Source organism: Dipodomys spectabilis, unplaced genomic scaffold (genome assembly GCF_019054845.1).
Source record: "Dipodomys spectabilis isolate Male_0828 unplaced genomic scaffold, ASM1905484v1 ptg000721l, whole genome shotgun sequence".
NCBI classification, from domain to species: Eukaryota; Metazoa; Chordata; class Mammalia; order Rodentia; family Heteromyidae; genus Dipodomys; species Dipodomys spectabilis.
Window position 1 is genome coordinate 116,957 of NW_024871398.1, and position 15,799 is coordinate 132,755.

The following is a 15,799-nucleotide window of genomic DNA, read 5'->3' on the forward strand; positions in this document are numbered from 1 at the left end:
GGCTGATGGGCGATGGGGTTGGAGGTGGCTGATGGGCGATGGGGTTGGAGGTGGCTGATGGGCGATGGGGTTGGAGGTGGCTGATGGGCGGTGGGGTTGGAGGTGGCTGATGGGCGGTGGGGTTGGAGGTGGCTGATGGGCGATGGGGCTGGAGGTGGCGGGCGGGCGATGGGGTTGGAGGTGGCGGGCGGGCGATGGGGTTGGAGGTGGCGGGCGGGCGATGGGGTTGGAGGTGGCTGATGGGCGATGGGGTTGGAGGTGGCTGATGGGCGATGGGGTTGGAGGTGGCTGATGGGCGATGGGGTTGGAGGTGGCTGATGGGCGATGGGGTTGGAGGTGGCTGATGGGCGATGGGGTTGGAGGTGGCTGATGGGCGATGGGGTTGGAGGTGGCTGATGGGCGGTGCGGTTGGAGGTGGCGGGTGGTGGGGTTGGAGGTGGCTGATGGGCGATGGGGTTGGAGGTGGCTGATGGACGATGGGGTTGGGAGGTGGCTGATGGGCGATGGGGTTGGAGGTGGCTGATGGGCGATGGGGTTGGAGGTGGCGGGCGGTGGGATTGGAGGTGGCTGATGGGCGGTGGGGTTGGAGGTGGCTGATGGGCGGTGGGGTTGGAGGTGGCTGATGGGCGATGGGGTTGGATGGTGGCGGGCGGGGCCGGCGCGGGGCCCAGGCTGAGCTGCGTCTGTCCGTGCGTCCCGCAGGCTTCCTGCTGTCCATGAAGCGCCTGCTGTGCAACCGGCTGTACATGCTGTTCCTGGTCACCACGGTGTTAAAGGTGAGCGCCTTGATCGGTGCCTTCACCTACCTCTTCAAGTACATGGAGCAGCAGTACGGCCAGCCCCCCACGCATGCCAACTTCCTGCTGGGTAAGCCCGCCCCGCCCCCAGCCTTCTCCCCGGGGTGCAGCCTGGGGGTACATTGCCTAGGCCGCAGGCCTTGCTTGCCAGTGCTCCCTGATCTACAGCCAGCTCCTCAGGAGGCTGAGGTCTTGAGGATCCAGGTCCGAGGCCAGCCGCGGGCAGGAAAAGTCTGTAAGACTCTTATCTCAGCAAAAAGCCAGAAGCGGAGCTGTGGTTCAAGTGGTCGAGCGCCAGCCTTGAGCAAAAGCTCAGGGACAGCGCCCAGGCCCTGAGTTCAAATCCCACAACCAACTAAACAAAACCCTAGAACACTGAGTTTTCCTAAAGAAATGAGCCAGGCAACCATGGCTCAGGCCTGTCATCCCAGCTCCTCAGGAGGCTGAGATCTGAGGATCTTGAAGCCAGACCTATCCTTGAGCAAAAAAGCTGAGAGACAGTGCCCAGGCCCTGAGTTCAAGCCCCAGGACCAGTACGAGAGAGAGAGAGAGGAGACTCAATGTAAACACACCCTACTGCATTCCTAACTCACCACAAATATTGTTATTTTAGACAATGACAATCTCTTTTGCTGTCATGCCAGAGAGCTGTATGACTTCTATTATCATTGTCCCTAAAAGTCCCGTCGTGTGACAGCATTGCAAACACCCCCTAGATGCGAGTTTGAATGAAAAACTCAAGCGCTATGGAATAACAGTATAAGTAAAACAATCACGTGAAGAATAATTGGCCAACGAACTTCCTAATGCATCGGAGCAGAATTCTGTGTGAACTTGTGGTTGAAAACAGTGGAGAATGTCCAAGTCAAGATTTTGCTCCCAATAACCAAACCGGGGTGGGTTTTGTCTGTCTGTCTGTCCGTCTGAGAAATATTCTTCTTCATTAGCTCTTACTGAACAATGAAATGGAAAAGGGATCGATCATTTTAGTACGGTCTAAAGACTCGTTCATTCTCCTGTTTGGATGAAGAAAGGGAAAAGATATTGGTTCTCGTATGTGATTTCCCACTTGGATGAATAAAAGGATATTAATTCTAGTATTCAGTTTTCCTGAGGGATCTTGTTTGTTTGTTTGTTTTGTTGGTCCTAGGGCTTGAACTCAGGGCCTGGGCGCTGTCCCTGAGCTTTTGCTCAAGGCTAGCGCTCTACCACTTGGGCCACAGCGCCACTTCTGGCTTTTTCTGTGTATGTGGTGCTGAGGAATCGAATCCAGGGCTTCATGCATGCTAGGTGAGTGCTCTACCACTGAGCCACCTGCCCAGCCAAGAGAGAGAGACAGAGAGACAGACAGAGAGACAGAGAGAGGGGGAGGGAGGGGAGAGAGAGATCTTTAACTCTAGCATTTGATTTCAAAGCACTGCACACATTTGGAGTGAATTTTGGAGAACTAGAAGTCTTTTTATTTTGTTCTGGTCAGTCCTGGGGCTCAATTGAACTCAGGGCCTGGGCGCGTGTCCCTGAGCTTCTTTTTGCTCAAGGCTGGCACTCAACCACTTGAGCCACAGCGCCACTCCCCGTTTTCTGAGTGGTTCCTGGGAGATCAGAATCTCACGGACTTTCCTTCCCTGGGCTGGTTTCGAAACATGATCCTCAGATCTCAGCCTCCGGAGTAGCTGGGATGACAGGCCCAATTGTTGTCAATTTACAGAAGAAAGAACAAAACAAGCCCACATAGCAGATATATTTTATATATATATATAATATATATGTAATATATATAAATATAATACAAATAGGCATATGTATTTCTGATAGATAAATATTTCAGATAGATATAAATATCTCTGTCATCCTTTTACTACTGAACAAATCAACTCCTTATTTTATAAGTCTGTCTGTCTCTGTCTCTCTGTGTCTCTGTCTCTGTCTCTCTGTGTTTCTGTCTGTCTCTGTGTCTCTGTCTCTCTGTCTCTGTCTCTCTCTCACACACACATCCACACACATCCACACGTGTACACACACACACACACACACACACACAAGGCATACTGGCTTGGCTTGCCAGCGGCTGCATTTCCAGTCTGAGGTTGTCTGCACCCGCCCTTCTGGTGGTGGGGGGCTGATCTTTTCTGTGCCGACCCTCCTCTGCTGTGTTTGATTCTCAGGGGTCATCGCCCTGCCCACCATGGCTTCTGGGATGTTTCTCGGAGGTTACATCATTAGAAGGTTCAAGCTGAGCGTGCTGGGCATCGGGAAGCTGCTGTTTGGCACGACCCTCGTCTCCGTCCTCCTCCACATGGTTGTACTACGTCCTGCTCTGTGACAGCCCCGCGGTGGCCGGCCTCACGGTGCCCTACCACGGGTCTGTGTCACCCTGGGTCCCCAAAAAGATCTGTCTAGATTTACCTGACAGAGAGATTCTCAGCCGGGCGCCGGGAGGGGTGGCTCCCGCCTGCCGTCCCAGCTGCTCAGGAGGCTGAGATCTGAGGATGGTGGTTCAAAGCCAGCCTGGGGCAGGAAAAGTCTGTGAGACTCTCATCTCCAATAAAGCACTCCCAAAGTCCCGAGGGCCGCTGTGGCTCAGGCGGTAGAAGCGCCTGCTGTGAGCTGAAGAGCTCAGGATCAGCGCCCGGGCCTGAGTTCAGGTTCCAATGGCAGGACTGGCAGCAAAGATACTCTCCATGGCGACTGTGCTGCTCACGCAGGCTGCGAGCGGCGGCCAGGAGGGGCTCAGGGCAGAAACACTGTCCACCCAGGGAGGCTGGCTCAGGGCAGAAACACCTTCCACCCAGGGATGCTGCCCGCCCTCCCTCCCCTTCCCCGCCCCTCCCTCCCTCCCTCCCCTGCTTCCCTTCCTCCCTCCCTCCCTCCCCTCCCCTGCTTCCCTTCCTCCCCCTCCTCCTCTTCCTCCAACCTGCTCCTTCCTCTCGCCCTTGCTTTCCCCCTCTCCCCTCCCCTCCCCCATTCCCTCCCCTCCTCCTCCTCCTCTTCCTCCTCCCCTCCCCCTCCTCCTCCTCCCCTCCCCCCCCTCCTCCTCCTCCCCTCCCCCCCTCCTCCTCCTCCTCCTCTTCCTCCTCCTCCTCCCCTCCCCCCCCTCCTCCTCCCTCCCCTCCCCCCCTCCCCTCCCCATCCCTCTTCCCCCCCTCCCCTCCCCCTCACCCCCTCCCCCTCCCCTCCTCACCCCTCTTCCCCCGTCCCCCCTCCCCCCTCCCCCTCCCCCCTCTCACCCCACCTGTGTCCGCAGGGTCCTCTCGGCGCCCCCCGCCCCCCCCGGGGCTCCCCCGGTGCCGCGCGCACTGCAGCTGCTCGGAGCAGCTTTGGGAGCCGGTGTGCGGGGCGGATGGGGTCACCTACCTGACCCCCTGCCTGGCGGGCTGCCCGGCGCCTGCGGCCAACGGCTCAGGGAGCACCGGGAGCAACTGGAGCACGGGGAGCACTGTGAGCATCAGGAGCACCATGAGCACCAGGAGCATCAACAGCACCGGGAGCATCGACAGCACCGGGAGCACCGACAGCACCGGGAGCACCGACAGCACCGGGAGCACCGACAGCACCGGGAACATCGACAGCACTGTGAGCCCCATGAGCACCGGGAGCACCGACAGCACTGGGAGCATCGACAGCACTGGGAGCCCCATGAGCACCGGGAGCACTGTGAGCACCGAGAGTACCAGGAGCACTGGCCTGTGCACCCCCAGAACCCCGGGGTCCCCTGTGCACCCCCAGAACCCCGGGGTCCCCTGTGCACCCCCAGAACCCCGGGGTCCCCTGTGCACCCCCAGAACCCCGGGGTCCCCTGTGCACCCCACGCCCAGCCCTCCCCAGGCCCAGGGGCCCCCTGTCCTGGTCATCTCAGTTCTCATCTGAGGTGGCCGCAGGGAGGAGGAGGAGGGGGAGGAGGAGGAAAAGGAGCGGGAAAAGGAGCAGGAGGAGGAGGAAAGAGGAGAAGGAGAAGAGAGCTGCAGAGGAAGGAGGAGAAGGTGGAGGGGAGAAAGGAGGAGGGGGAGGAGGGAGGGGGAGGAAGGGGGGAGGAGGGGGGGAGGAGGGGGGAGGAGGGGGGCAGGGGGGAGGGGGGGCAGGGGGGAGGAGGGGGAGCAGGGGGGGGAGCAGGGGAGGAGGAGGGGGGAGGAGGGGGAGCAGGGGGGGAGCAGGGGAGGAGGAGGGGGAGGAGGGGGGCAGGGGGGGCAGGGGGGAGGAGGGGGAGCAGGGAGGGGGAGCAGGGGGGGAGCAGGGGGAGGAGGAGGGGGAGCAGGGGGAGCAGGGGGGGCAGGGGGGAGGAGGGGGGGCAGGGGGGGGAGGAGGGGGGCAGGGGGGAGGAGGGGGCAGGGGGGAGGAGGGGGCAGGGGGGAGGAGGGGGCAGGGGGGAGGAGGGGGCAGGGGGGAGGAGGGGGGCAGGGGGGGAGGGGGGGAGGAGGGGGCAGGGGGGAGGGCAGGGGGGAGGGGGGGCAGGGGGAGGAGGGGGCAGGGGGGCAGGGGGGAGGGGGGCAGGGGGGAGGGGGGTCGCTGGATCAGAGGGAGGGAAAGCGAGCAGAAGAGGAGCAAGTTCTGACGAGTAGGATTTTAGCGAGTGTGAAAATGGCCGGCGGGGGTTCGCTCTCTGACCTCAGGCCGGTGGGCTAGCGCGCTGTATTGAGCGCCCGCACACGCAGACAGCCGGGCCCCCCGCAGGCGGTGCGCGCGGCGCAAGGGCGGCGCGGTGTGCGGGTGTGCGGGGTGCGCGCGGGCCTCGGCTCACAGGGCGCGGTGTGCGGGTGTGTGCGGGCCTCGGCTCACAGGGCGCGGTGTGCGGTGCGCGGGCCTCGGCTCACGCGGCGCGGGGTGCGGGTGCGCGGGCCTCGGCTCACGCGGCGCGGGGGTGCGGGTGTGTGCGGGCCTCGGCTCACGCGGCGCGGGGTGCGGGTGTGCGCGGGCCTCGGCTCACGCGGCGCGGTGTGCGGTGCGCAGCCTCGGCTCACAGGGCGCGGTGTGCGGGTGCGCAGCCTCGGCTCACAGGGCGCGGTGTGCGGGTGTGTGCGGGCCTCGGCTCACAGGGCGCGGGGTGCGGGTGTGTGCGGGCCTCGGCTCACAGGGCGCGGTGTGCGGTGCGCGGCCTCGGCTCACAGGGCGCGGTGTGCGGGTGTGCGCGGGCCTCGGCTCACAGGGCGCGGTGTGCGGTGCGCGGGCCTCGGCTCACAGGGCGCGGTGTGCGGGTGTGTGCGGGCCTCGGCGCGGTGTGCGGTGCGCGGCCTCGGCTCGCGCGGCGCGGTGTGCGGTGCGCGGGCCTCGGCTCACAGGGCGCGGGGTGCGGGGTGTGTGCGGGCCTCGGCTCACAGGGCGCGGGGTGCGGGTGTGTGCGGGCCTCGGCTCACAGGGCGCGGGGGTGCGGGTGTGTGCGGGCCTCGGCTCACAGGGCGCGGTGTGCGGGTGTGTGCGGGCCTCGGCTCACAGGGCGCGGTGTGCGGGTGTGTGCGCGGCCTCGGCTCACAGGGCGCGGTGTGCGGGTGTGTGCGGGGCCTCGGCTCACAGGGCGCGGTGTGCGGGTGCGCAGCCTCGGCTCACAGGGCGCGGTGTGCGGGTGTGTGCGCGGCCTCGGCTCACAGGGCGCGGTGTGCGGTGCGCGGCCTCGGCTCACAGGGCGCGGTGTGCGGGTGTGTGCGGGCCTCGGCTCACGCGGCGCGGTGTGCGGGTGTGTGCGGGCCTCGGCTCACAGGGCGCGGTGTGCGGGTGTGCGCGGGCCTCGGCTCACAGGGCGCGGTGTGCGGGTGTGTGCGCGGCCTCGGCTCACAGGGCGCGGTGTGCGGGTGTGTGCGGGCCTCGGCTCACAGGGCGCGGTGTGCGGGTGTGTGCGCGGCCTCGGCTCACAGGGCGCGGTGTGCGGTGCGCGGCCTCGGCTCACAGGGCGCGGTGTGCGGGTGTGTGCGGGCCTCGGCTCACGCGGCGCGGTGTGCGGGTGTGTGCGGGCCTCGGCTCACAGGGCGCGGTGTGCGGGTGTGCGCGGGCCTCGGCTCACAGGGCGCGGTGTGCGGTGCGCGGCCTCGGCTCACAGGGCGCGGTGTGCGGGTGTGCGCGGGCCTCGGCTCACAGGGCGCGGTGTGCGGTGCGCGGCCTCGGCTCACAGGGCGCGGTGTGCGGGTGTGTGCGGGCCTCGGCTCACAGGGCGCGGTGTGCGGGGTGCGCGGCCTCGGCTCACAGGGCGCGGTGTGCGGGTGTGTGCGGGCCTCGGCTCACAGGGCGCGGTGTGCGGGTGCGCGGCCTCGGCTCACAGGGCGCGGTGTGTGGTGCGCGGCCTCGGCTCACGCGGCGCGGTGTGCGGGTGTGTGCGGGCCTCGGCTCACGCGGCGTCCCCGCAGGTGTTCCATAACTGCAGCTGCGTCGGGGCCCCGGCCTCCCCGGCCCGCCGGCGCTCGGCCCAGCTGGGCGAGTGCCCCCGGAGCGGCGCGTGCAAGGAGAGGTTTCGCGCCTACCTCGTTGTGCAGGCCCTGCAGTCCTTCTCCACGGCGCTGGGCACGCCCGCCCTCATGCTGCTGCTCATGAGGTGAGTGCGGGCGCGCGCGGACGCTTCCAGATGCCCTGCGCGCGGCCGGCGCGGACCCAAGGCTCACCCCGTCGCTGCGTTCAATGCGCGTCGTCTGGGGATCGTAGGATTCGGAGGAGCGCTAGAGTAACCAAGAATGGCTGTGCCTTTGATTCCTCCCGTGGTGAAAGCTAGATTGATCCTTCCTTCCTTCCTTCCTTCCTTCCTTCCTTCCTTCCTTCCTTCCTTCCTTCCTTCCTTCCCTCCTTCCTTCCTTCCTTTCTTTCTTCCTTCCTTCCTTCGTCCTTCCTTCCTTCCTTTCTTTCTTTCTCTCTTTCTTCCTGGCCACTGTCCCTGACCTTCTTTTTGCTCAAGGCTGGTGCTCTACCACTTGAGTCACAACTCCACTTCTGGCTTTTTTTTTTTAGTGGTTCATTGGAGATGAGAGTCTGGCTTCAAACCCCAGTCCTCAGATCTCAGCCTCCTGAGTAGCTGGGGTGACAGGGGTGAGCCCCCGGCTCCCGGCTGGTGTCTAGCTTTTGCCATAGACCCTTAAAACCCAGGTTAACTGGCAACTGCCTTGATTGTAAAAGTGTCTCTCTCTAGTTCTCCGTGGAGTCTCTGTGCTGAGTTGCTCTCCCTCCTGACCAGCATGATACAGCACCTGTTGGGTTCATGGAAAAGAAACATTTGAACACCCCAAATATAAATGTATGAACTTCAGTCAATAATGACATCCCCGAGCTTTGAATCCACACACAAAATAGGTCTTGACCTAGTTTCCCATAACATCCTTCCAGACAAAAGAAAAGCGTATGAAGAGAACTTAACTCCTTCATTTCTTAAGACAGATGTTTAGACCACTTACTGAGTTTGTTGAAGAATATTCCATGATCAATAACACAGATAAGATACCTTCTACAAGCATCTTACAATAATAGAGACCGACATAAGGAAAATCAACTTAAACACATTTAAAGTGTTCTCAGCACTATAAGGGAAAAGACCGTATTCAACGTAATAACAGGGAGCAAGAGAAAGATCCTAATTTAGGATTGAAATGAGAGGCAGGGAGGAGGAGGATTCATTTGGTAACTACTTCTCAAAAGAAGGGACGTTGAGAGGCCAGGAGTGTGGTGGCTTATACCTGTAATCCCAACCACATGGGAGGCAGAGAGGGGAATGTTGGTTATACTCCATCTCAACAAAAAGAGCTGCGAATGCTGAGGGGCTGGTGGCTCCCGCCTGTCATCCCAGCTTCTCAGGAGGCTGAGATCTGAGGCTCATCGTTCAAAGCCAGCCTGGACAGGAAAGTCCGTGAGACTCCTATCTCCAGTGAACCACCAGAAAACCAGAAGTGGAGCTGTGGCTCAAATGGTAGAGCGCCAGCCTGGAGCTGAAGAGCTGAGGGACAGTGCCCAAGACCTGAGTTCAAACCCCACCACTGACAAAAAAAAAACAGATCTGGGAGGGTCGTGCATGCCTGTTGCATCTTGTTTCATAAGAAGCATAGATAACAGGATCACGAATCCCAGGCTGGCCATGAAGGCTGATTTCATCCAACTGGAAGTGATGGGTGTACTCCACCGGAAGTGATTGATGGATCAAACCGGAAGCCACTGGCCCATCCAACTGAAAAACCAAGATGGCCGCCCCTCTGAAGTCTCATTTGAGGGAGACAAGAATGGGAATCAGGGGCAAAGAGGATGATCTCTTGGGCCAGATCTCCACAAGAGGAAACTTTAATGGAAAGTCTGGTGTGGAAAGTGGAAAGGGATTAGGCTCTCAATTTTTGTTGGCGTTGGTGGGGTTTGGGGTTGTGTTTTGTTGGTGTTGTTTTAGGGCAAAGCCAATGGAAGTTGCTGAGGGCTTGAATGAGGCATGGAAGACAGAATTCCAGGACGATGGCAGGTCTCTGCTTTGAATGCTGAGAGGTTTCTTGGAGCAAAATGGGCAAACATTGGAGCAGAGGAGTTGGAAGGGGGCAGAAGCTAGGACCATTTTAAAAAAAGAAAAAAGAACCCAACTCTATGAATCTCACGAGTCTCCTGTCTCCGGTCTGACATTTGGGAAAGGGGTTTTGGAATCAACAAATTGGTGATTGTCTTAAAAACAAAGTCAGGGCTGAGAGCTCAGATTTCAGTAAAAGTGGATGGTGGTGGTGGTGGTTGGTGGCTTGCTTTTTGTTTGTGTTTTTTTGCTTTTTCTGAGTGGCTATCGATTCTCTGGCTCACCTACATTTTCTTCTCCCACTGACTGATTTTGTTCCACTCACTACCTGCATTCGATGACCCTAGGAGTGGAGGATGCGAAAGAGAATTGTAGAATTGCAAAAGTGAGTGGATTTCTAATTGAGAAGAACAATGCAGTTCTCTACCTATAAGGTCACTTCTAAATACACATCCAAGGCCTGGGCAGGTGGCTCAGTGGTAGAGCGCTTGCCTTGCATGCCTGAGGCCCTGGGTTCGATTCCTCAGCACCACATAAGCAAAAAGAAAAAAGCCGGAAGTGGCGCTGTGGCTCAAGTGGTAGAGTGCTCGCCTTGAGCTGAAGAGCTGAGGGACAGCGCCCAGGCCCAGAGTTCAGGCCCCACAACTGGACCCAAAAAACAAAAAACTAAATAAATACACATCCAAGATGCTACAATAATGAGCTTTTCTTTTTTTTTATTCTTCATGGTTGTAGTATATAACACATAACATATCCTATCTTGGTGAATGAGAAATCAGGTCATTCCAGACCACACGAACCCGGTTATAATAAAAAAAAAAATCTCAACAACCATGTGTAAAGATGTCAAAACACAACGACAAAATAAGGGAACAATGCTTATTGTGGTTACTTGGTTGTTGATCTTTAAAAGAAAAAAAAAAACTAAAAAATGGTAACTGAAGGGTTTTTATTCATCCATCAAGAAGAATTGCATGGACAGATGTTTTAAGATTGAACTCAGACTTTCTAAAGATGCTAACGTTTCTTTGGTCTTCCTCTTATTTCAGACTTGTGGAACCTGACCTCAAATCATTGGCTATGGGTTTCCATGCACTGAGTATACGAACGCTAGGTATGAACAACTATAATCAATTCTGCGTGTACATATTCTTACCCAGGCTCAAACACCTGAATGTTGTGACTTTCCAATTATAAGACATTTACAAAGCGGTGTAAGTAAGAATCGTTTCTAGCTTGCTGTAAATGAAAAGAAGAAAAGTTAGAGAAAAAAGATGAAAGCCCAGTTGAAGATCAAAGGATTCTAGATATTTGTTTTACATGGTACAACCTAAAGACAAGAAATGTTCAGAGATTTTTTAAAATTTATTTTATTTTACTTAATTTATTTTATTATCATTAGTAGTTGTACAGAAGGGTTTCAATTGAACAAGTCAGTTTATGAGCCCAATGCATATTGATCATGTTACCTCTTCCATCGCTCACCCCTATTTCTCCCAGAGATTTTCTCCTTTACTTAGAAATATTATTAGCAGGCACAATGCTGAACTCAGGCTTTTCTTTCTTTCTTTTTTTTTTTTGTCAGTTGTGGGGCCTGAACTCTGGGTCTGGGCGCTGTCCCTCAGCTCTTTGGCTCAAGGCTAGCGCTCTACCACTTGAGCCACAGCGTCACTTCCGGCTTTTTTCTGCTTATGTGTTGCTGAGGAATCGAACCCAGGGCCTCATGCGTGCAAGGCAAGCGCTCTACCACTGAGCCACCTTCCCAGCCCCTAAACTCAGGCTTTTATAGGTCATGTCTAAAACAGTTGGAGAGTTCTGAGAATCTGGTCAAAATAAAATTGCTTCAAGACAGTTGCTGGTGGCTCCCACCTGTCATCCCGGCTGCTCAGGAGGCTGAGCTCTAAGGAGAGAGTTCAAAGCCAGCCTGGGGTAGGAAAGCCTGTGAGACACTTATCTCCAGTTAAATCACAGAAAAATCCAGAAGTGGTGCTGTGGCTCACGTGGTAGAGCGCATGCCTTGAACAGGAAGGAGGAGAGGAACTGCACCCAGGCCTGAGTTCAGGTCTGAAGACTGGAAAAACATTGTTCCAGACAACAGGAGGTAACACTTACTGTGTAGCTTCTGTCTGACCAGTGTTCTATGAACACACACTCACCTTCCAAAACGTAGAGATCCAAGAGGAGGACAGCGCTGGCAGAAAAGCAAATGAGGGGTTGACGTTGTCCAATAGAAATACACTCATCACCTGACTTCTGAAATGCAACCCCTCTGCACAACATCAGAATAACTACAATTATATAGAATATATACTATAGATCATAGATAACATAGTAATTACATAATTATATAACATAGCATGTAATGTGCAATATAATTTTCTATTATATGTGTTATGTATTATATATGATATATAATAGTTATATAATATAAGATAATATGTAATGTTATATAATTCATCTATGTTATCTATTATATATTATAATAATTATACAGCATATAATAGGTAATACATTACATAATATATAATATGTAATATATAATAAATTGCATAATTATATAATTATATATTATGTAATTATATATTAATATAATACACAATTATATATTATTAATATGTTATATATTGTACTATATATAACATAATGTATATCATATAATATATGATATTGTATTATATAATATATAACACATATTATATACTAATATATTATTGCTATATAATTATATATAATTAACATATATATTAATATATAATTATAATTATGTATTTATATATAATATAATACTATAATATAAACATGGTTATATATAATATATTTTTATAATTATAATCTATATTATGTAATTACATTATATAATATAATTATATACTAGATAATACATAATATAATGAATTCACTAAATAGTAATATATATATATACATATATTAACGATACAAAAGGGACCGGGCACACTGGTGGCTCATGCCTGTAATCCCAGCCACTGAAGAGGCTGAGCTCTGGAGGATGGCAGATGGAGGCCAGCCCAGGCAGAATGGTTTTACGTATTCCAAAATGGGCCAGTTCCACGGGCAGCCGTGCGTGTGCGTCTGGTCCTGACAGCTGTCTTCTTCTGCTTCAGGAGGCATCCTGGCCCCCATCTACTTTGGAAGCCTGATTGACAGGACCTGTGTGAAATGGTCCATCACTCCATGCGGGAAGAGAGGCGTTTGCAGGATGTACAACTCCACGTTATTCGGGTAAGTGGTCACCCGTGGGTCCCGCTAGGTGTCATCCGTTATTGAATTCCCCCCCCCCTTAGTTTTTAAAGATATTGTCTTCAATGCCATAAATGCACCAACAACAATGCCACCAATGCATGAACATGTCCTTTTCTGCCTGGGAATTCATGTGCTGCTATCATCAAAATAATTGAGCTGAGCGTCGGTGCTCCTGCCTGTCATCCCAGCTACTCACGAGGCTGAGATCTGAGGATCGTGGTTCAAAGCCAGCCGAGGCAGCAAAGTCTGGGAGACTCTCATCTCCAACGAACCACCAAAAACTGGAAGTGGAGCTGTGGCTCACATGGTAGAGCACCTGCCTTGAGCTGAAGAGTTCAGGGACAGCTCCCAGGCCCAGAGTTCAAGCCCCACAACCGACAAAACACACACACACACACACACACACACCAAATTACTAGTATTTTGATTGGGATTACCTTGAACCTCCAGGTGAATTTGGAAAGAATGGATATCATCTTCACACTGACTCTTCTTGTTAATGAATATGTAATACTCTATTTGTTCGATTGTTTTCATCTACTTGTGATAGTTTTTCTCTCTCGCCTGATATGTAATTCATTAGATTTACAGTGAGGTGTGTCGTGGAGCTTCTAGTATAAAGCGTAATACTGTTAAATTACAAACTCCACTGATTCCTTACTGACACATGGGCAATACTTGACGTTGGTGCGTTAACTGTGCACACCTGCTGCAATCTCGCTATCTTTCGCCGTCGTTTTAGGAGGTATTTGTCTGTTCTTGAGACTTTCACCATAATGATTGCGACAGCTGTAATCAAAGACATGTTTCTGGTTCTTTCTCAAACTATACGTGGTTTATATATTACTTTATTTTTATTTTTTGCTGATCATGGGGCTTGAACTCACGGCCTGGGCGCCGTCCCTGAGCTCTTCCACTTAAGGCTTTCTACTTGATAAGATTCATTAGTGAACTGATCGAGGCCTGGTGCTCTTTCTACGGTGTTCAATTAGTGTTGTTTGAATTGTGTTAAGTTTATTGGGGTCGTCTGGTGTTTCCTGGGTAAATCGCACACCTGTCTTGGAAGAAACTGCCTTCATCCAGGTTATTAATTCTGTGATTATGAAAATTGTGGGAATCGTGTTGCTCATACAATTCCTTTATTATCTTTACGCTTTCTCCTCTTGCTTACGTGGGAAAGAATATTCTTTTTTTTTTTTTTTTTTCTGGGTCCGGTCGTGGGGCCTGAACTCTGGGCCTGGGCGCTGTCCCTCAGCTCTTCAGCTCAAGGCTAGCACTCTACCACTTGAGCCACAGCGCCACTTCCGGCTTTTTTCTTTTTGCTTATGTGGTGCTGAGGAATCGAACCCAGGGCCTCGAGCATGCAAGGCAAGCGCTCTACCACTGAGCCACCTTCCCAGCCCCGGAAAGAATTTTCTAAGGGACACAGAAGGCGGTGTTTCACTGCTTTCAGAAAGAAAACTAGACTCCCAAATGGATGCTCACATGAGGATTTCATTCTTTTATAACCATTTCAATTGGGTTTTTGTTTCTTTTCGTCCCACTCAGTTTAAATAATCTTCTATGTTCTTTCTCCTTCCCCTTCTTTTTCTAGAATTACCTACTTAGGCTTAGAGTCTACCTTGAAAATCCTAGCAGTTGTTTTTTATGTTGTGTTGATTTGGGCCATGAAGAATAAATACAAAGACAAAGCTTCAAAGGACACGGGAAATGGAGAAAAAGCCACGGATGAAGCGAACGGAGAGTCTGCAAACAATAACGGACACTTAGTGAGTGAAACGTGTATATAAAGGAAGGAGAAAATGTGTTCACTGCTGTGTGTTTCCAAAAAAAAAAGAATAAAGAAAGCCCAGTGTATTGTTAGAGAAAGCTGTTGATACCTTCACGAAGAATTCCGCACGCTCCGTATAGGATGGAGGAATAGATAAGGGCCATGAATTTATGATGAGGTCACTCATCATAAGGAGCGGAGGTTCTCATTGTAACGCACAGAAAGTAACATAGAACATAATAATAATATAGTATTGAGAGTGAAATAAAAATAATATGCAACATCGAGAGCAAAATAGAAAATAATAGTAATTATTATTAAGATAGAATATTGAGAGTGAAATAAAAGTATAAGTATCGAAAGTAAAATAGAAAATAATAATAACAATAATAATAATAAGCACCTGTGGCTCCCGCCTGTCATCCCAGCGACTCGGGAGGCTGAGATCTGAGGATCGCGGTTCAAAGCCAGCCTGGGCAGGAAAGTCTGTGAGACTCTCATCTCCCATGAACCACCAGAAAACCAGACGTGGAGCTGTGGCTCAAGTGGTAGAGCAGCAGCCTTGAGTGAAAGAGCTCAGGGACGGCGCCCAGGCCCTGAGTTCAAGACCCAGAACTGGTAGAAAAAATAATAATATAGAATATTGAAAGCGAAATCAAAAATAATAATTAAATAGAATATTGAAATTGAAAGAGAAAATAATGGTTGCTCCAACCATTGTAACTCAATAAAATGTGTCTAGAACAAAGGATAGGGAAGAGGAAGGAGGAGGAGGAGGAGAAAAAGAAGAAAGGAGGACAAGGAGAAGAGGAGGAGTAGGGGAGGAGGAGAAAGAGGAGGAGGAGGAGGAAGAAGAGGAGAAGGAGAGGAGGAGAAGAAGGAAGAGAAGGAGGAGGAGGAGAGGAGGAGGGGGAGGAGGAGGAGAGGAGGAGGAGGAGGAGCAGGAGGAAGAAGGAGGAGGAGGAGGATGTGGTGGTGGCTGCAGCAGCTAAAATAAGCAGAACAATCCGAGTCTCTTTAAGGAAAAGCGAAGGAAAGCCGTTGGGCGGCGCGTGTGTCTGCTGCCCGTAATTGGCTGTAACGGCCACCTGTTATTGATGAACTCCCGCACATCACGTGACCTCGTCCATTTCAGGGTGGAAAATACGTTTGACTCCCAACCCCTCTTCTTCCAATGTCACCGAAGAATTAGAGAGATTCCAAAAACATGCGTCCATATTGGGTGCGGGCGATGGTCAGAGGAAAATGCGTGGCCCACGATGCGGCTGATCACAGCTGGAAGCTGGTGAAGAAAACCTGACTTCCATGATCCCCAAAGCCCATGGACTAGCTGGGCCTTCACTCTGCCCGCCGGGCCTCCCCGCTACTCAGGAGGCTGAGATCTGAGGATCGCGGCTCGAGGCCAGCCCAGGGCAGGAAAGTCCATGAGACTCTGATCTCCAAAGAACCACCAGAAAACCAGAAGTGGTGTTGTGGCTCAGGTGGTAGAGCACCAGCCTTGAGCTGAAAGAGCTCAGGCCCTGAGTT

The 15,799-nt window shown here is 53.2% G+C and overlaps 1 protein-coding gene across 1 annotated transcript in view; it reads left to right on the forward strand.

The window, feature by feature from the left end:
- Slco1b3 (solute carrier organic anion transporter family member 1B3) overlaps positions 1–14,270 on the forward strand; it is a gene marked incomplete at its 3' end in the record, with an annotated part of 32,421 nt that extends 18,151 nt beyond the window's left edge. The window contains 8 exon segments of the mRNA XM_042672535.1: positions 703–867; positions 2,963–3,096; positions 3,098–3,204; positions 4,073–4,643; positions 7,127–7,311; positions 10,290–10,354; positions 12,363–12,480; positions 14,096–14,270. Of these exon segments, the coding sequence (XP_042528469.1) occupies positions 703–867; positions 2,963–3,096; positions 3,098–3,204; positions 4,073–4,643; positions 7,127–7,311; positions 10,290–10,354; positions 12,363–12,480; positions 14,096–14,270 (1,520 nt within the window).
- Positions 14,271–15,799: the final 1,529 nt, after the last annotated feature.